This window comes from Patagioenas fasciata, chromosome W (genome assembly GCF_037038585.1).
Source record: "Patagioenas fasciata isolate bPatFas1 chromosome W, bPatFas1.hap1, whole genome shotgun sequence".
Classification (NCBI taxonomy): domain Eukaryota; kingdom Metazoa; phylum Chordata; class Aves; order Columbiformes; family Columbidae; genus Patagioenas; species Patagioenas fasciata.
The window spans coordinates 1,500,001-1,521,594 of record NC_092559.1 but is presented as its reverse complement, the minus strand read 5'-3'; the positions used below and the strand labels follow the sequence as shown (position 1 = coordinate 1,521,594).

The following is a 21,594-nucleotide window of genomic DNA, read 5'->3' as shown; positions in this document are numbered from 1 at the left end:
ATGTTTGTTAAAACGTAAATTCAGATCTAAAGGCTTTATCTTCATTTCTTTTTAAGTTTTATTCCTTGAATATGGCAGGGATCTGCCATACAGAGCCCCTTGCATCAGTCCATATAGAGCCCCTTGCATCAGTCCATATAGAGCCCCCTGCATCACTCCATATAGACCCTCCAGCATTACAAAATGACTTACCGGTGTGAGTTATTAACACCTGCTTATTATTCATACGGTAGCTCTAATTCTCCAAACTACTAATTAAGCAGCAACGCTTCCCATCCATTAGATTTTCTCTTCGGAGCCCAAGTTGTGCGGAGCTTCAGGCTCTAGAGGAGGAGAGGGAGTCACTTTGAAAAGTCTTTGCTGGATTTTGCTGCATATTTCGCTTTCATCGCTAGGCCGGGAGGATCAAAGGTTCATGTTAAAAAGAGACATGAAAATAAAGGTTTCAAGCCGCGCGGCCCGGCTTCCCAATCAAAGCCTTTCGACGAATTCCTGCGCGCTTGGGGGGACCAATGGGGTTTTTTCTTTAGGTCACGTAAAGGCAACTCTACTTAAAAACCCTTTAGAAAGCGGCACCTTGTTCTTGTGTTCTCACATATGTAAGGGGAGGGGAAGGGATGTGCTTGGAAGACGAAAGCCCGGAATTCGCTACGGCCTTCCCATCATATTTAGCTTTGAAATAGCTGTAAAATAGTCATTTTTATACACATTTTCTCTTGGGCATTTTAAAGATGGAAGCATGACGATGGTTGCCAGAGGAATCACCTTCCCTGCTCAGCTGAAAACTGAGCCTCAGGTTTTCAAATGTGCATCTTAACTGGTCATGGTCTGGGCCTACATAGGCCCAGTCTACTCTTAGTCCAGTAAGTTGTTAAAATATCCCAGAACGAGTTCTTAAAATACCCCAAAATGACATTGTAATGTTGTTAACCTACTGGAACATGCTACAATAAACTTCCCCTGCTTTATTTTCTAACACATTAGCGAAAAACACAGCGTCACGATCTACTCCAAGATCCACGCAAATCCCTACAGTTCCTGTGGCATTTCGGGTATTCTGAGGTTTATGTCTGTAGAACCAGTAAAAGGAGATCTCCTTGACACGCTTCTTGCCTTTTCTCTTCAACTTGTATTTAACGAGTAAGCTTAAACACAAAGATGAGCCCAGCTCATTACCGTGCTTAACGCCTTCTGGCTCGGATCAGGCCAGAAATCGCTATTTCTAAATCAGAATCGGTACTTGCGAACTCTCCACTATCGCTAAACCCACCGTTAATCAACCGATAAGCCTGCAATTTACAATCACAAGCGAAGAACTTTAAAAAGATATTAAAAAATAAAGCAGAAAATGAAGCGGCTCACTAGCAGTGGGTCTACTTGGTCGAATTACTCGGTCAAGTACCAATTTTGCTGTCATGGATGAGAGCAGGGGATGCTCGCTGCTGAAATTTATGAGACTGACACCAAATCCCTTTCATATACTGCAGAAAGAAAATACAGCAAATGCTTCACTGCCAAAGCTGAAGTCTCTGGATATTCTTATATTCTTCTGTACCTGTGGAGAGCGTCTCTGGGGCAATAGGACCACTCAGTCAGGAGCAAATCACTCTATTTAACTCATTCTACAGGACAAGTGTTACCTCTATACAGCTGTATTCAAGATGATCATCACGCAGAATCAAGTTCTCCATCACTATTATGAAAGAGTGAGTGCTTTTCTTCACGTTTTTCAAGTGATTTATTCAGCGCACGACTCAGCCAAGGGTTGTAACAGCTCGAGCGCGGCCTGATTCAGCTATTTCCAAAGCTTTGCTTGGAGGAAATAATCAATTAAAGACCATAATGTGATGCATATTGGCATTATGCTGGCGTTATTAAGGGAAGGAATGGGTGACCCGCTAGAGGAGATCGTCCATCGCTTCCACGCCTTGGACTTTCAAGCAGAGTTTTTAGGATTACAAAGGTGCACTGAAGTGTCTAATAGGATTTGAAAAGCATCTTTGATATCTGACTTCCACCCAAAATCGCTAAGGACTAAGCAGTTTTCCTCAATCGTTAGCAGCGGATCGAAGGCGCAAAGATGCTTGGAATCCCGTCGTTGGCTCTAGAATGGAGAATCCTGGTGCGTAACAAGGCAATGGCACAGCTAAGTTGCAACTGGGGACATTGACCAAGGTAAATGGGAACAAAAAATCAAGAGGATGGAGATATTAATGAGCTGGACTATCCTTACTCTTGTTTTATCCTGCTTGACGGATTAGAGAAGGAACACGGGCTGATACGGCTCGAACTCAGGTGACTCGGTTGAACAGCTGAAGTTGGGTAGAACAAATAAATAGTCTCGATTATAGGTCAGAGTATTTATCCTTATTTCCATCCTATCGCAAAGGTTTCGCCACCAAACACTGACATACCATGACCATCTTCTCTAAGATAAGCAGATGAGAAGATAAACTAGAGAAGATAAATAGTCCCGAGCTTAAAGCTTGAGCTACGTTTTGTTTCAGACTCTTCCTCAACTTTGCTTTACGACACTAGGAAGCTATTGAAGCTTAAAGGATAGAATTTAGCCTAAAAATACAAATCACAACGAATTACAAATTACCCAAACCACCCCTATCCGTAGGGTGTGCGCATAGGTGGCCAACCATGACCTATGGATGCGTGAAGAAGTTAGGGAAGGAGCGATAAAACCCACACAGATCTCAAAATTAGGAACTGCAGCCTTAAATATTGAACGAGTTGGAATAATTCCGTCGTGTTCTGTTGTGCAATACGGAGCTGTTTCTAATAAAGTGGGTGAATAACGTAGGAAGCGTTGGCAATTGTTCTAATTTTTTAAAAGCTTTCTCCAGGCCCTTGGTCACATCCCTCCGAGGTTCATTTTCTGGGGATATTTAAATGATGGGAGTTAATTAGTACAATTATGTACGGAAGCTGAGTTTCCACATGCGAATTGTACATTTTGAATATCCGCAATCAAGCTAAAAAACGTACAATGAAAAGATACTTTTCATTGGGATAGTTCATAACTTCGATGAAACCTCAGTCTGTTGGAGGACGTTCGAGACAAACCAACCCTGATTTCTGTGTCCACATTGTTTGCAAGCAAATATTTGATGTGGTCACAACAGTTTCTTGCCATTTTTTTGGATGTCTGAGTGTTACTTTGGTAATTAATTAGTGAAACACCCTTTTAAGCCACAGAAATAGCTCTACAAGATTTTATATCCGCAAGTTGTTCCCAGTGTATCTTCCAGCTATAAGAGGTTTTATGAGCAAATATATTCACCGGTCATTGAATACTTGAAGGGAGACAAACATTAAAGCTTCACAAAGCCCAAGACATTTCTCCAGTTGTTAATCAAGACACTTTTAGTGAGAGGCGACCACTTGGAACTCTATAAAATTGACCTTTTGGGCATCTCTGTAGCTTTTGCTAAGATACATCTGCCCATATAATTTTCTTTTCTAGTACTTCGGGGTCAACAGTGGCCAAAGACTCAACTGAAAACTCATTAAAGATATGAAACACCTTAAAATAGGCTTGGGAGGATTTAAATCCCTTTTGGAATGAAAAATAGAAACGCTTGGCATTTAATCCTGACCATTAGTTATTAGGCGCACACATTCGTTAGGAAGAGCTTTTATCTTTATATTCCACAAGATTTCTTGCCTGGTCCAGTCAGACATTTTGCATAATAACTTCACACTTGCGCTAAACATTATCAAATCTGCTTTTTTCCATCGAACACACTGAATATTTGGGAAAGTTTACGCTGGCTCTTGGCAATAACTCCATCATAAAATAGGTATCTGGACGTAGCGAAGCTGTTTGATGGAATCACAGTAAAACCAGTTTATTCCACTCCCCAGGTTTCCCCAAGGAAAGAGCAAAAAGGTTGGATGTAATAATCACAATAAGGTTGGACATCATCAGTAATAATAAGGTTGGACGACGCAGTTTCAGGTGCTATAAAACACCAATTCCAAAGCAAAGTGTCCCCAGATATTTTCAGTCCCATAGAATTGAGACAACGGGTCTACCTGCGCACCCCTAATGCACCAGGTGAATGCATCTCCCTGTAATATCGGATCGTTCGCAGATAACTTACCTGGAATAAAAGCGGGAAAGAAGAAACGATGAGGAAACCATTAAACTTCCGCACTTTCTTTACAGTTGGAACTGGTTTCCCAGCACCATGCGAATGCTCCATCACCAGGGGAAGCATCCAGGTCCCTGTGTCCCCTGTTGAGGATTTCGATGAAGCGTCGCAGAGAGCGCGCCGTGAATAATGGATAACGAATAACCACCTCTCTTGGCGCCATTTTGATGGAGCCAAATAGGATTTGCCATTGAATTCCAACCTGGGTAATAACAGCTTTAGGTCCAACTCTCTGCGCAAGTGGGAGTCGGGATTACGAGGACGTGACTTTATAAGACGGATGAATAAAATCAGCATTCGATCAAAGAGATTTGATGTATTGGAGAGTATGCAGAGTTATAATGAATAACGAATAACCACCTCTCTTGGCGCCATTTTGATGGAGCCAAATAGGATTTGCCATTGAATTCCAACCTGGGGAATAACACCTTTAGGTCCAGCTCTCTGCACAAGTGGGAGTCAGGATTAGGAGGACGTGACTTAATAAGACGGATGAATAAAATGAGCATTTGATCAAAGAGATTTGACGCATTGGAGAGTAATAAATGTAAATGGAATGTAGGACCAGCCTAAGCAAGTGACATATAGCCTGAAAACAAACCTACGAAAGCAGCATCATCTTGGAGGAACCTTTTTGTGGAATGAAATGAAGGAAAGCAACCACTCACCCAAGTTTTCAATGGAATAATAGCGCTGTTTGCTGTCCACCCGCACGGTCTCGGCGTAGGGGCTGCCCACGCCGTAGCCGATGATGTACCCGCGGACGACGATGTTGGGGTTGAGCGGCGGCGTCCAACTCATGACGATGCTCGTGGTCAAGGGCCTGACGTGAAGAGAACTCGGCTGGTCGGGAACCTGAGATTCTGGGATTCGAAGAAATGAGAGAAAAGCATCAATGAATATTCCACTCCACGGCTGTGTTTAGATTCAAGGTTTTGACCAAAAAAACCCCATAGCTACATGCAGAGCTACATGCAATTTCATTGCCGAGCAACATCCGAGAGCGCCGATGTTCTGATTTACACAGAACATCTGGCGTTTGCCACTTTGAGCATAAGGGGACCAGAAAGATTACAAATGATGCAGGAAAATGAAAGATGACCTGCAAGAGGATTTTCAATAGAACAACTTTTCCATTCCCTGCTCTATTTACAAGTTCACCAGGATCCTGACACTTTGTGTTTGTAGATTATTTAACAAGATTTGACTATTTTTTGAGATGTACTACTATATTCTAGCAATAATCTGTCTCTTTCACGACGAGCGAATGTTAACTCTTGCTTTGAAGCTGCTTTAAGTCAATGCACCAACATCTCGCAAATGAAATGATGGAATGACGTCTTTTATTTACGGCTATTCCCGGGCTAAATTCATTACTTTAAGTAGTAATTAATCACTCGCAGGCTGTTTGCCTTCTCCCAGCCTAATTCTTCTGTGAAGGTTAGAGGAGTAAATGCCTTTTGTTTGAGTTTACCCAATAACTACCATATCACAAGTCTCTCCAGAGGAGCCACATAGTAACTTGTCTTTTTGAGAGCAGAAAGAGACAAATCACTATTTTTCCCCAATAAAAAGGCTTGCAATATAATAGTGGAAAGCTTAGAAGGAAGCCAACAAGGACAGGGCAAAGCCAATAATAGAAAATGATGTAAACTCCAACAAAAGACACTTCACAGTTGTGAAGCATTCCCACTGTAAACCTTGGAAAAGGTAATAAAAAAGCAGAATTAACACGTGTCCTTGGGATTTTATGTTTTCTTACCAATGCATTAAAGTACTTTGAAAAGCTGTTGCGCCTTTGGGGAAATCGCATTAGTACCTTACCCATCTGAAACACCCAGCAAATTTATACATTTCAACGGCTTAAAAGTTCAACGGCTTAGAAGTTTCAACCTCTTAAAGTTTCAACCTCTTAAAATTTCAACCTCTTAAAATTTCAACCTCTTGAAGTTTCAACCTCTTAAAGTTTCAACGTCTTAAAGGTTCAGCCTCTTAAAATTTCAACGTCTTAAAATTTCAACGTCTTAAAGGTTCAGTCTCTTAAAATTTCAACGTCTTAAAATTTCAACCTCTTAAAGTTTCAAGGTCTTAAAGTTTCAGCCTCTTAAAATTTCAACGTCTTAAAGTTTCAACGTCTTAAAGTTTCGACCTCTTAAAGTTTCAACCTCTTAAAGTTTCAACCTCTTAAAATTCCAACGTCTTAAAGTTTCAACCTCTTGAAGTTTCAATGTCTTAAAAGTTCAACCTCTTAAAGTCCAACCTCTTAAAATTTCAACGTCTTAAAGTTTAAACGTCTTAAAATTTCAACGTCTTAAAGTTTCAACGTCTTAAAGTTTCAACGTCTTAAAGTTTCAACACCTTAAAGTTTCATCCTCTTAAAATTTCAACCTCTTAAAATTTCAACCTCTTAAAATTTCAACCTCTTAAAGTTTCAACCTCTTAAAGTCTCAACCTCTTGAAGTCCAACCTCTTAAAATTTCAACGTCTTAAAGTTTCATCCTCTTAAAATTTCAACCTCTTAGAGTTTCAACGTCTTAGAATTTCAACCTCTTAAAGTTTCATCCTCTTAAAATTTCAACCTCTTGAAGTTTCAACGTCTTAAAATTTCAACGTCTTAAAGTTTCAACGTCTTAAAGTTTCAACCTCTTAAAGTTTCACCCTCTTAAAGTTTCACCCTCTTAAAAGTTCACCCTCTTAAAAGTTCAACATCTTAAAAGTTCAACCTCTTAAAATTGCGAAGCACGGGTCTGGTTTTAAAAAATCAAAGCAAACTCACTGCAAAGTCGCTGGTCACAAAAAGAAGAACCAGGTTAAGTTGCCATTGCCCCCCAACTCCACTCCCAAACTTTGATTTAATGGAGAAGTTAAAGTTACTTGGGCTGCTTGAAAAACAAACGACAGAAGCATTTCTTACAAGCCCTGCAGATTAAAAGCACAATTTAACGCCTCGAAATGAGAAGCCGGATAACGTAGCAACACCGCGATTCCCCCAACGTCCTCAACGTAGTGATTCCCAGATTGGAGCATCCAAAAGAACCAATTTGCCTTCAAATAATAATTGTTCCATCTGACACAACACAGGGATTTCAATGCACTACAGACACCTCCGAGCAGCCGTTTGGGTTCAAACTACTTTATTCATTTCATGTTCTTTATTTCAAACACAGATTTACGCACCACGGAGCAAAATCAGGACTTCTTGTTTGGAAAAGCAAAAGGCACTTGAACTTCTTGGACCCTGGTTGTGAATTAAGTCGCTAAAATGAAGCTGGAGTGAATATTTTTGAAGTGTTTTTTTGAGTATTAAAGTTTCATAAATGCAGAGCTGTTTTTAATGTTTTTTAATTCAACTTTGTATGTATATAAAGCAGTTTTAATTACATTTTAAGTAGCTTTATTTATTCCCAAGAACTGAAATATGAAGGTCTGTGTCACTGCATGGTGGGACATCTCCTGAGATAGTCCATGGAAGTTGAAGGTCTATGTCACTGCATGGTGGGACATCTGAGATGCTCCATGGAAGCTGAAGGTCTATGTCACTGCATGGTGGGACATCTCCTAGGATGCTCCATGGATGCTGAAGGTCTACGTCACTGCATGGTGGGACATCTGAGATGCTCCATGGATGCTGAAGGTCTACATCACTGCATGGTGGGACATCTGAGATGCTCCATGGAAGATGAAGGTCTATGTCACTGCATGGTGGGACATCTGGGATGCTCCATGGAAGCTGAAGGTCTACGTCACTGCGTGGTGGGACATCTCCTGAGACGTCCCATGGAACCTTAAGGTCCATGTCACTGCATGGTGGGACATCTCCTGAGACGTCCCATGAAACCTTAAGGTCCGTGTCACTGCATGGTGGGACATCTGAGATGCTCCATGGAAGTTGAAGGTCTGTGTCAGTCTGGTGGGACATCCGAGATGCTCCATGGAAGCTGAAGGTCTGTGTCACTGCATGGTGGGACATCTGAGATGCTCCATGGAAGTTGAAGGTCTGTGTCAGTCTGGTGGGACATCCGAGATGCTCCATGGAAGCTGACGGTCTATGTCACTGCATGGTGGGACATCTGAGATGCTCCATGGAAGTTGAAGGTCTGTGTCAGTCTGGTGGGACATCCGAGATGCTCCATGGAAGCTGACGGTCTATGTCACTGCATGGTGGGACATCTGAGATGCTCCATGGAAGCTGAAGGTCTATGCCACTGTATAGTGGGACGTCTCCTCCTGGGACACATCTGCTCACACGTGCCCAAGTCCTTCGCTGTGTATCTACATGATGGTTTGAGACGCACGTCTTCGATCCAGGGAACGCCACACTTAGAGCTACTCCAAGGTCTCCAATTCCACGGTCAAGCTTGAAAAATGCTTCACATCTGGGTCGCTTGCGCAATTTCCTCAGACATTCAAAGATGCACGTCTTACATAGGGTCGTTTTTATTCATGCCATTTTCTTCACCTATTCCCCCAACCGCTTTTCAGTCTCCATTACAATATAATAACAGTTGAGCTTGTCGAGCTCATTTAGAGCTGAAGCTGAATTGTATCGCTATCTACCACGTGTAACAGCTTCCATCTGCTCCGTGCAGCAATCAGAAACGCGCATCCCAAACCCACTTTCCTAGAAGACACGGAGTTGATCAGAGATTCTCTTGCATCCTCGCTCAAGCTATTTAAATCAGACCCTTCGGGGAAAGCGCCGCTTTCAATTCCTATGTTTTTGTGGGTTTTTTTTGTTTTTAAAGTGTAAAATTTGAGGCTCAAAATAAATCTTTCAAACCTTTTGAGATGCCTGTAAACGCACGCGGGTTTTCCAGGGTTCCAGAAGCAGCCGTGTTTGGATTTCTAATCGCTTTAACAAAACACACTAATTAAAATGGAGATCCGTTGGGAGGTGACGCTGTTCGCTGGGATACTGTTCGTCTTCGTGTTGCCGATGCCTTCCAGTGAAAGCAAATAAACCGCGTTATCCACAGCAGCAGGGAGAGAATTGCTGGTACCAGCTTGTTTTCCAGCTCCGACGCTTGCAAGGCTCCGCAGAATCACAGAATGGACTGGGTTGGAAAAGAGCTCAGAGATCATCCAGTTCAACCCTTGGGCCAACTCCAGTCCATTGACCAGATCATGGCACTAAGTGCCATGGCCAATCTCAGCTTAAAAACCTCCAGGCCGGTGAGTCCAGCACCTCCCTGGGCAGCCATTCCAATGCCTGACCACGCTCTCTGTGAAGAATTTCCAGTCTAATTTTCTAATCTCCAGCCTAAATTTCCCTTGGCAGAGTTTAAGTCCATGCCCCCTTGTCCTATTGCTGAGTGTATAGAAGAGCCCAATCCCCCCCTGGCTAGAACTGCCCTTCAGGTGGTTCTAGAGAGTGCTGAGCTCACCTCTAAGCCTCCTCTTCTCCAGACTGAACAAGCCCAGCTCCCTCAGCCTCTCCCCATAGGGCTTGTGCTCAAGTCCCTTCCCCAGTCTTGTTGCTCTTCTCTGGACCCGCTCCAGCACTTCAATCTCTTTCCTGAGCTGAGGGGCCCAGAACTGACCACAATACTCCAGGTGTGGCCTCCCCAATGCAGAGCACAGGGGAAGGATCACTGCCCTTGTCCTGCTGACCACGCTCTTGGATACAGGACAGGACACCATTGGCCTTCTTGGCCACCTGGGCACACTGGTGGCTCCTGTTGAGCTTCCTGTCCATGAGTCCCCCCAGGTCCCTTTCTGCCTGACTGCTCTCCAGCCACTCTGTGCCAGCCTGGAGCGCTGCAGGGGGTTCTTGTGGCCAAAGTGCAGGACCCACCACTTGGCCTTGGTGAACTTCAGCCCATTGGAATGCAGATCCCTCTGCAGAGCCCTCCTGCCTTCCAGCAGCTCCACACTCCCTCCCAACTTGGTGTCATCAAAGAAGTCCAGTAATAAATAGATTTTCCCGCAGGGTTTATCAAGGTATTTGTATTTAGCGAGTAACACGCTGCATTCCCAGCATCAGCCTGGAGGCTGCAAACGCAAATGCACGTCAATACAAACCACGAGCAAAACGGCTTTGCTTGGATTTATTTGCATGCACCTACTCCCACCTGCGAATATTTGATTAATGTCTTTGCATGCAAACACGTGTTTGGGCACCAAGGCTTCAAAGGAAGGCGGCGTGCACAAAATGCAAATCAAAATGGGCTCGATCGCCGCGCTTTCTTCTTTTTAATGTGTTTCCTGTGCAAATTTACACCTTCGCAACATCGTTTTGCAAACTGCTGTCTAGCCCGAGCGTAATTAAAGCCATCTCATCATGCACGGCGGCGTGTTGTGATCCGCCGCGTCCGGAAGCGTCGCCGCTCTGCAAAACCAGGTGCCGCTTCCATCGTTTTCTGTGCGGCCGCTCCCAGGAAATTGCATTTGGACGCAGGGAAAGGCAGAAATTCCTCTTCTTCAATTTGCAAGGGTGGATTTTTGAGATCGTAAGGAAATCTGGCCGGGCAGAAGAAAGGCAACGTCAAGTACCACGCTGCATTGAAACGGATGATTTATTTATTCTTTCATCCGCTTTGCCTTTGATCCTTTTGAGGTGACGGAGTTTGCTTTAAAAATCAGCAATTTTCATCAGTTGCCTTTCATTTGCTCTTCATCTCCTCTCCACCGCCTATTTGCTGCTTCTGGATTGTCTCTAGTTTTGCCGCGACTTCCATCTGTCGGGCCCTTTGTTCCGTTTGATTTGCACTCTGCTTAATTGTTTTTCGGCCGATTTTTTTCATTACTCTCCTTTTACTCCTCTGCTACTTCAAATATTCCGCTCATTTTATCCAATCCTTTTCATTTCAGTGTTTTTCTTCCCTGATTTACGCCCCCACCCCGCTTTCCAGGTATCTGCATCGCATCAATTATCCAGCTGCATCGCCAACACCTGCAAATAAAGGTCGGGAAATCTGACCCATTGGAATATTTGCTTTGCGGTTTGTTAGGCATCATTTCCATTGTTTCGTTGATTGATTACATTTCTCATTTATGATATTACAATGTTATTGCAAATGGCCGTGATGCTTTTTTTTGGTGAAAAAGATGCATTTACCGTCGAGATCGTTCTCGGGCGTCTCCGCCGTGTACCAGTCCGAGGAGGGTCCGGTCCCATTCACCGTCATTGCCGCCACTTGGAAACTGTATTGACTTCCTTTCTCAAGCCCTGTTGGACAAAAGAAAGGCAAATAAATATTATATAGAAAGAAAAACATCAACGACAATCCTGGAGTTTGCATCAAATGAAACACCGAGTTGTTGTGGCCAAAGCGCAGGACCCAGCACTTGGCCTTGTTGAGCTTCATCCCATTGGAATGGCCATTGGATTTGCCACAACTCGCTAATGCATATAGATAAAATACACACATAATTAATGAAAGAGCACACAGGTCAGGAAAAAACCCAGCAAGTCTTACCAATATTATGAAATAAGCACGGATTCAGAAATCAGGCGTTTCCCGCTGTGGCCGAAGCCATCGGAAAACAATTACGTTCGGAACGTGCCGCAGGATTTCAAGCCCCCGGGGTGGGGATATAAATTTAGCTTTACGCTCTAGTCTATACTGACCACCATATAATAATGTTTCATTTAATTGCAAACATTCTCCGGAGAAAAACGGTCATAATTAAAACGAGCGGCGGAACGTTGAGCTGAGATGGAAACCCACTCGAAAATTGATAGCGGCTATTTAGAAACCTGCGTTGTACCTCTAAATTCCTTCGCTATTGCAGATGTTCTTATTATCCCGTAAAGCACCTGCCGACCGGAGAGAATTGCAGAAAAGAGCCTACATGTTAATATTTAAAATGTCCATTTAGAGCAGCCTCATAGCTCGGTCTCCAGCAAGCACAACGCACAGAATAATAACGACACTTGGATATTTGTCTTAATTGCCTTCAAAACCATGTTTTCCAAAGCTTTGTTAAAAAATAGGAAGAAAAAAGGGATTTTGGGTTGTGTGGAGGTGAGATGGGGACGTGCAGCCACTGTCCCACCACCCTGCAGCTCTTCAAGCCCCAAATAATTCATGTTTAAGAAGGAATTTGCTCAAGATGTTGGCATCTACCACAATAGAGGTTCATCTGCTCTGCTGCCATGGGACGGGATCCACAGGGATGGAGCTACGGAGGACTTGGACTCAACTCAAACCCCTGAGCGGGTTCCATCATGATTTCTGCTTTACCTGCCAAAAAATGGGTCCTTTCCAACTTGTTTAAAGTGCTTAACGTGCTCACTTCCCCCCGAACGTCTTTGCTTCTTGCGCAAGTTGTGTGTATTAGTTACGTAGCCTTCACAGGAAGGGACTTCTTGTCCACAGGGACTTGGGTCAAGATGCTACATGAGATGATCAAGCTGGTATTTAAGGTCTTCTTCAGAAAAACATTCTACTTTTGCTTTTCTTTCATTTTGATCGAAAATCCTGCTTTTCCCGCCCCAAACACTAAACGCTATTGATTATCCTGAAATATACAACTCAGAATCACACAGAGAATCCCAGAATGTCAGGAGTTGGAAGGGCCCTGGAAAGCTCATCCAGTGCAATCCCCCATGGAGCAGGAACACCCAGCTGAGGTTCCACAGGAAGGTGTCCAGGCGGGTTTGAATGGCTGCAGAGAAGGAGACTCCACAGCCTCCCTGGGCAGCCTGGGCCAGGCTCTGACACCCTCACCCCAAACAAGTTTCTTCTTATATTCAAGTGGAACCTCTTGTGTTCCAGTTTGTACCCATTACCCCTTGTCCTATCATTGGTTGTCACCGAGAAGAGCCTGGCTCCATCCTCCTGACACTCCCCCTTTCCATATTGATCCCCATGAATGAGTCACCCCTCAGTCTCCTCTTGTCCAGCTCCAGAGCCCCAGCTCCCTCAGCCTTTCCTCACACGGGAGATGCTCCACTCCCTTCAGCATCTTGGTGGCTGCGCTGGACTCTCTCCAGCAGTTCCCTGTCCTTCTGGAGCTGAGGGGCCACAACTGGACACAAGATTCCAGCTGTGGTCTCCCCAGGGCAGAGCAGAGGGGCAGGAGAACCTCTCTGACCTACTGACCACCCCCTTCTAACCCACCCCAGGTCCCATTGGCTTCCTGGCCACAAGGGCCCAGTGCTGGCTCATGCTCACCCTGCTGTCCCCAGGACCCCCAGCTCCCTTTTCACTGCTCTCCAACAGCTCATTCCCCAGCTTACACTGGAACCTGGGGTTGTTCCTACCCAGATTTAAGACTCTACACTTGCCCTTGTTCTATTTCATTAAACGATAACCACCTGGCTGCTTTCACCCATAGCAATTCTAGTTTTGCTATGATCTAGCGTTGGGCTTTTTATTCCGCGAGGCGACGTTTTCCGCGGAAAATCTTGGCAAAGAAACGGGAAATTACTATTTTGGCACCTACGAGAAGTGTTGACCGAATGCTCTAAAAAAATACATTACCTGGACTGAAAAAAACGCAGTTTCAAGTTCATTAATGATAAAGTGAGGGAGACAAACATATGATAAAAGCATTAAGGAAAAAACTGGTTTAAAAAAACCCTACCATAAAGACCATCTTTGTACAACACAATAAATGCTACCTGCGAGCAAAGAAATCAATGTTCCCTTCAACTGAAAAGTATATTTTATTCCCAAAGCATTTAATTAATCAAAACCACGCGAACACTGACCTGTGAACAAGTACCAGAGGTTGTTTGGCTCCAGTGTTTCAATCTCACCCCTGCGGGTCGTCTTTCGATGTCGGATTTTATAGCCCGTAATAAATCCATTTTGAGTACCTGGTGGTGGAGGCAACCAGCTGACTTTGATGCTCTGGAAAAGAAGAGATATTATTGTTGGGTTTGATTTGTTCACAATGAAATGATAGAAATAAAGCTATTATTTTTTTCTAAGAACAAAGTCGCCTCATTTTGACCGTAGGATACAAATAACTCGAGTAGTTCTAACTATTTTGTGTCAGACGTTCATGGACAACGTCAAGAGAGACAAAGCTCTTGGGGATAAACTTCTTGCCGATCCCAACATGTGGGAGACCTTTTGTTGAGCTGTTTCTCAGGGCAGTGACACAATTAACCAAAACCAATCACTTAATTGCTTCCCAATGTTGCTTTGCTAGATTGTAGGAGGGATCTTATCTCAACCTAACGGCCCAAACTGAAATTGTCCCTTCTTGGTGGCTCCTGACAAGGTTGGACATCCATCTCTACCACCTCTATCCTTGGAGAAAGGTCTGAAGGACTCCTGTCCAAGTCCATGGACACAGAATTCCATTTACTGTTGGTCTCCCAGCCACTCAGTGTTGTAAGGATTTACAGTGATCTTGCTACACTGAATTTCTAACCCTTGTTTCCTCGCTCTCCATCCTGCGTGGAGATGGCGACACCGCCACCACCACCGTTCCTCGGCCGAGAGAAGCCAGCACCTCTTTCCGTTGTCTATCCGTCAGTCGCTTATCACAAAGGGAAAAATCCTTCGCTTCTTCAGGAGCCTTTTGTGAGGGATGGGATCAAGTGGCTTTAGGAAATCCACGCCAACGCTATCAACGGGATCTCCTTGCCCGTGTGCTCAACGATTCCTTCAAAGGGCTTTAATAGACACGTGGAGCGGGACTTTCCTCCACAAAAGCTGTATTGATCCCGTCTCGTCGTATCGTGTCCGTCCATCTGTCTGTTCATTCTGCCCTTTATTATTTGTCTGGGAAAAGCCACCAGCTTTACTGGGCTGGACTGATAAGAGAGTTGATATTGTACAGCAGCATTTCGCTGCTAAAACAATCCGGACCACATCACAGTGGATAGTTTTTGACCAAATACAATTTATTACCGTTATTGAGTTGCTTAGGCCCTGCATAAATACGTTATAGCACATATCAAATTAATTATTGCAATAGAAAAAAATCCATTTTGCACATATACTGCTCGGTGATTTATTGTTACAATCTATCATACATTTCAAAATCAATACTTTGGGTTTTCATTCCTGAGTGAAATAACGCTGAGTTTTTTGCACTGGGGCAGAACAACCCTCATTTATCAAACCGGAAAGCGATTGTTTTCAAAACAGATCGGGGCCATTTGCATATGGAAATTGCCTACATATAGAATGTTTATGGGAGAACACAAGCACCCAGAGAGCGGCTTTACAACGTATTTCTGTTGTCGCTCTACAGGTAACTCATTGATATCGGGACCCTCCCAACTCTTCCCATCTCCAACGCTCCTGTTGTGGGGACCTCGGCATCTGCAAATATTCCAGCCCTTTGACCTCCCCATTTCCCAAGTAGAGAAGAAAACAGAGCATTTAGTGATTTGCTCACAGAAGGGGAGGAAAGAACAACTCCATCTTTCCCCTGCGCCTTCCCAAGAGCAATGAGAAAAACTCTTCTGAAATCCCAGTTGGCCCCATCCTGCGTCACCGGCCTAAAATGAGGATGGAAAGGTGAAAACAGGAGCCCATAAAATTATTCACCCTTGAATCTTGGAGTATAGCTTGAGAGGTTGGAGATAAGAAACGTTTATATATGGATGATGATCCTTGTGGGTCCCTCTCAACTCAGGACATTCTACTATTCTATGAACTTTTACCTGACGGTGTCGCTTATGGCAAATTTAGAACTGAATCACCTGATAGAAACCATGGTGATACTTAAAAGAAATCCCATCATTTGGAAGACCTTCTCATGACCTGGACTTTTGAGTGCATCTTTGGCTGGTCCACCATCGTTTCCAAACCACGGGCTCCGTTTTGTCCGTCTATTTCAAACCCAAATTTGTTGCAAATGGAGCAATAATCAAGAAATGGTTCAACCACTCGATGGGGCCAGTCGGCAACAATTTAATGGATCTATAGATGGTTTAAATAATAAGAGAAGAAGTGGCTCCATTCTCTTTGAAGCCATTTCAGCACTGGGTTGTGTGAGCGCGGGGTGGTCTGTGCGGACACCTGCAAGCGCGGAGCAGCTTTTATGAGAGCCCAAATCCCCCTTTTCCTGCCTTGAAGTCATCGGCGGCTTCATCGCCCCGCACGGCAGCTTGCACAGGAGCAATGGGTTTGGTAGGAGGAAGAAGATCTTCCTTGTGATTAGAGGTAAAAGTAGGTTCTGTAGGGATCCGCCTGACGGTAACAGTTCCCTTTCACCTCGACCTGGTCTCCATGGACACCGCGACGATGCTTTTTATCAATAGCACTTAACATGTGACCCTTTGCTCCCAGAAAATCAATGACGGAGGTGCTGACTTCTTGTCCTTTCTTCTGCTTCAGAGACAGCGGTAACAACTACCCGAGAGAAAAGGTTTCCTTTCTGTTACAGGATTCCTAAGGAAACCATCAAATGAAGTCAGCTGCAAGGGGATTTTAGGAACCTGTTAGTCCTGGATAGAAAACAACAGGGAAAAGCATCGTAAAAGGTTGCTGGGCACTTCCATTTGTTGGATTTTTCTTTAATGGGCGCGCGGTCCATTCCTTGCACCATTAGGAAATGACCCCGAGCATCTCGGTGTGAGCTGGGACCCCCGGCACTGCCCTCATATCCCTTTATAGATTATTCCAAACCAAAATATCCCTTTATAGATTATTCCTAACCAAAATATCCCATTACAGATTCCAAACCACCCGGTGTGATCCCTCTGAGTTCAATTGTATTTGGTCAACCTTTCCTAGGAGAACAAACGTTGGCCCAACACATCCAACCAAACCTGAGCTGAAGCTTTAACGTCTTTCCCGTAGTTTCCAAACCCAAAGGATATTTTCATTTCCCCATTTTCATGGTTATTTAGTAGACTAAGCAAGAGCTGCGATATTCTCGCTACACTGATGGGAAACGTGGAGCATCCAAAATCTCATGAATCTTATCAAATCAAAGTTTCCGGATGCGCAAAGACCATTTGTCAGTTTATTTTTGTCGATAATCTTCTGGACATAAATATTCATCATCAGATATTTGCAAACACTGATTTAGTTATGGCAGCAGACGAATGTACTTGCTTTATGAAGTTTATCTGTTGCACATATGCTTCTCTTCCACATTTTTCAAGTCCATGCTGTGGATTGTTTTTTTCAATGGATATTCAATTATCCCACCAGCTAGATACACAAACCAAACCGGGAATAATATCCATGCAAAACCACTGTGAGCTGCCAAAAAGCACAGGGATGGGAAGATGGGATGAGGTGAGATGACGGGATGGCGTGAGATGAGATGATGGGATGATGCGACGAGACGATGGGATGGGATGAGATATGATGGGATGATGGGACAGGATGATGGAATGGGATGAGATGATGGGATGATGGGACAGGATGATGGGACAGGATGATGGGACAGGATGATGGGATGACGGGATGATGATGGGATGACAGGATGACAGAATGGGATGAGATGATGGGATGAGATGATGGGATGAGATGATGGGATGAGATGAGATGATGGGATGATGGGACGGGACGATGGGATGGGATGAGATGATATGATGGGATGATAAGACAGGATGATGGGACAGGATGAGATGAGATGATGGGATGATGGGACGGGACGATGGGATGGGATGAGATGATATGATGGGATGATAAGACAGGATGATGGGACAGGATGAGATGAGATGATGGGATGATGGGATGATGGGATGGGACGATGGGATGGGATGAGATGATATGATGGGATGATGGGGAAGGATGATGGGACGACGAGATGATGGGACGACAAGATGATGATGGGATGGGATGAGATGATGGGATGAGATGATAGGATGATGGGACGACGGGATGATGGGACGACGGGATGATGAGACGACGAGATGATGATGGGATGAGACGGAATGAGATGGGACGACGGGATGGGATGAGATGATATGATGGGATGATGGGACAGGATGATGGGATGGGATGAGAGGATATGATGGGATGATGGGATAACAAGATGATGAGGGGATGAGATGATGGGATGATGGGATGACGGGATGATGATGGGATGATGGGACGGGACGAGGGGATGATGGAACAGGATGATGGGATGGGATGAGATGATATGATGGGATGACGAGATGATGATGGGATGACGGGGTAAGGCTCACGGAGCTCCTGGCATCTTTGATGGGTCCAACAGGCACCACCCAGGATCAAAGACCATTAGAAACAATTGTACCTTTCTGGAAGAAATTTTGGGGGCTAAAACTTCCCATCTACCAGCTGATGGTGAACTATATACTGAATATTTGAGTGAACGCAGGTTAACTCGGGTCAACAGCCGGAACCATCGCAAGGCAAGGGAAAGAAAGCTAGAATGGGAGAATCTATTGTGAATTCATAGATTATTATTATTATTCATATATTCATCATAGATTAAGCATCTAGATCATACCTTATTTGTAAAATATGTATAATTTGTGTACGAGTAATATAGTGCTCGAGAAAATACAAAAATCAATGTAACTTGAAAAGACGAGAGGATGAAATGCAACCAAATACAAGGCTTAAAAAAGTCAGGAACCTCAGGGAAATATACTTAGTTATGGTGGCAAAACAACCACAAAATCATGAGGTTTCAAACCAAATCATGAAAAATGTAACAATTCTCTCTCTCTTTGCAAATATAGAAAGATTTTAGATACTTTAGGGCATTTTAGACACTTATACAATTAAAACCCGCGCTCTTTTTGTATGTTTGAAAACAAGAGCTTTTCAAGGAACTCAAATGCACCGTTGACTTGAAATGCTCTTGGCTCTTCGTCATACTCATGAAAATCGTCAACGCTTTGATGTCTCATTCCAATTTGAGCAAGAAAGTTGTCATTAAGAAATAAACCCCCAACAGTAAAACCCACCTGTGATATATTTCCACAGCCATACGTTTCATTTTAACCCATTTTTGCGTCAACGACACAATTGCTCACAATTAAAGTTTCCTTCCTCCGCTCAGGGAGTCGTTCAACGGCTGATAAAGCAAATTTGCCCTATGGTACCTTTTAATTGACGTCGCTCAGGCAAGAAAAGGCTGAATTTCACCACGGAAAAGTTGAATTTCATCAAGGAAAAGCTGAATTTCATCAAGGAAAAGCTGAATTTCATGTCCCTCCATCACCTGTAAAGGGCTTCAGTCCACTATAGGAAAACCAAGGGGGTCAAGGATCAAAGAAACTATCAATACTTCAAGCAAGTTTTCAATTGCAAATGAGCTTGATTGATTAGCACTTAGCAGCACCTGTAGTTGGTGAGCGCTTTAATTACTGATGATACTGATGCTGATTACTTCAATTACGCTGCCTGGAAGCCTTGTGGTTAAGTTTATAAAGCAAAGGGCATGATAATTCCCACATAATTTCTGTCCAAATTCAGATTAAAATCAAAATATGAACAATATCTTGTAAGAAATATTTGGTTTTATATAATATTAAGGTGCTGGTATCAGGAGCTGCCCAGAGATCCCCCAAAACCAGGTGACTTTGGAGAAAGGTTTGAGCACAAATGACCCAAAATCATCATCGCCAACAACAAAAGGAAGAAATAAAACACCCCCACAATGAAATAATATATCCTTAGACTTATTTCTTGAATATTTATGCTCCTGCAGCAATAAAGGAGGTTTCTCCTGGTATAAGATAAGCAATGGTACCATGCACATGGCGTTTGGACCTGACGGAGCTCCCGTGTCCAACAAACCTGCCTTAATTTTGCTGCTAATTCTCCCTACCGTTGATTTTATAAAGCCACCGATTCTCCTTTTTGCAAATTAGACATTTCCATAACGATACCACCGAAATATTAATTACAACCGAGTCTTAACGGGCACCGAGGTTACTGCGGTACAGCGGATCTGCTTCCCGGGAACGCCGTTAACCTGGAGAGCATCTCGTTGGGCCTCTTATATAAAACCCATAAGTTTTCTGGCGTAAATGCTCCGATTTAAAGGCTGAATTCGGGAGGAGAAAAAGCTCTATTTTGGGTATAGAGCAGTTTCTGAAGAGAAAGGAACCATCTGGTGCCATTCACTGAGCATCGTGCGCTGGAACGGCTCCCTGGGCCCAATCGCGATGACCGGGAAAGGATTTGGACAACAAACACACACACATACATATATATATATTCTACATCTGGATATATAAAGCTTTTGTTGAATTGCTCCGAGACGGAAGACAATGATGAATAATCCTATTAAAAAACCAAGATGGCATTGAAATGAAGGAAGGGAAAACCTGCCAAATGTTGCCGGCGTTGGCGACTTTTCTGTCCAAAGAGGAATATTCTGGATTGTTCATTCCACAAGCAAGGTCTCAATTAAATCATCGCAAACTTGCATGGCAACAAGCAATGATTTCTTGCAGATAACAGAGATTTCTCAGAAAACCACCCGTTGGTCAAGGAAGATGGGACGCAAATACTGAGCAACTTCTTCTCAATTGTGCTTTAATGATGAAGTTGATGACCATGAGAAGACCTGAAATACCAACGTACCGACCTCGTCTCTAATTAAATCACGGGGAGAAGTTCAAGCGCAACGAGGAGGGGAGGTTCTTGTTTCTTTAGGTGTCCAACAAGCAGCTGTGGTGATCCTAACTGTTAATTAAAAACAAAGAGCGAAGACCCCCAGGTAGACTTGTAAACTCAAATACTCATCAAAAGCAACTTGTGATTTTCTGCTCTCGCCTCTTGCATCTTCACTTTGCATCTCGAGACATATAGATCTATCTATATGTATAGCAGATATGACTTTGTTTCCTTGTTTTGTACCCTCAGGCTGATCTTATTAATTAATTCTGATTAACATCATCTCATCCTTCTGCTTTTGGTTTTCCACGTCTCTAAAACACTGGATGAAATAAATACAAAGGTTGTCCAGGTACCACATGTTGCTTTAAATAACTCCAGCCGGCTGTGAAAATACATCACCTTCAGTAATGATTTCTGGTTTTATCTCGACATTTTTTTGCTTTAATTATATTTTGCTTTAAAATCTGAAGCGCTGGAGGTTCCTTCAATTATCACGGGACCCGGACAGCAAATTCATCAGGGAAAGGTAAATAACTGCAAGTCACCAACCAACCCAACGCACGATATTGACTTTTAGGATTAACAAAGAGGGTCATTCAGGCCTTTCAATTTTGCACCCACCGGCATCTGTTTAATTAAAGACTTTTCATTCCCTGTGGATATTCAATAACATTCAGCGGGGCTCCAGAAACCATCAATGCAGACATAGAAAATACATTTTCTATTATTTTCTAGTTCTCTGGCTTTAGGGATGTGCAGCTGGACATTGTGAACCAGCATCAGAGCTGCTGTTGGGATATATTGGGTATAATTTTTCTCCCTTCCCAAATTAGCCTCAAGTTGCAGAATTCAGTGGGATTTTCCTCATTCTCTGCAAATCCAGAAACTATCCCAGCTTAAGGTTGATCTCTTAGGCTTGAAAGTCTTGGCCTAAAGACCTACTCAAAGTGTTTATTTGT

The 21,594-nt window shown here is 43.5% G+C and overlaps 1 protein-coding gene across 14 annotated transcripts in view; it reads right to left on the bottom strand.

Moving 5' to 3' along the window:
- Positions 1-21,594, bottom strand: part of LOC136114600 (netrin receptor DCC) — a 361,710-nt gene that overhangs the window by 51,407 nt on the left and 288,709 nt on the right. For all 14 annotated transcript variants that reach the window (XM_071801689.1, XM_071801688.1, XM_071801697.1 and 11 more), the window contains 3 exons: positions 13,825-13,966; positions 11,224-11,334; positions 4,835-5,029 (listed from right to left, as the gene is read on the bottom strand). In XM_071801689.1, coding sequence (XP_071657790.1) covers positions 4,835-5,029; positions 11,224-11,334; positions 13,825-13,966 — 448 coding nt within the window. The remainder of the gene's footprint in view (positions 1-4,834; positions 5,030-11,223; positions 11,335-13,824; positions 13,967-21,594) is intronic.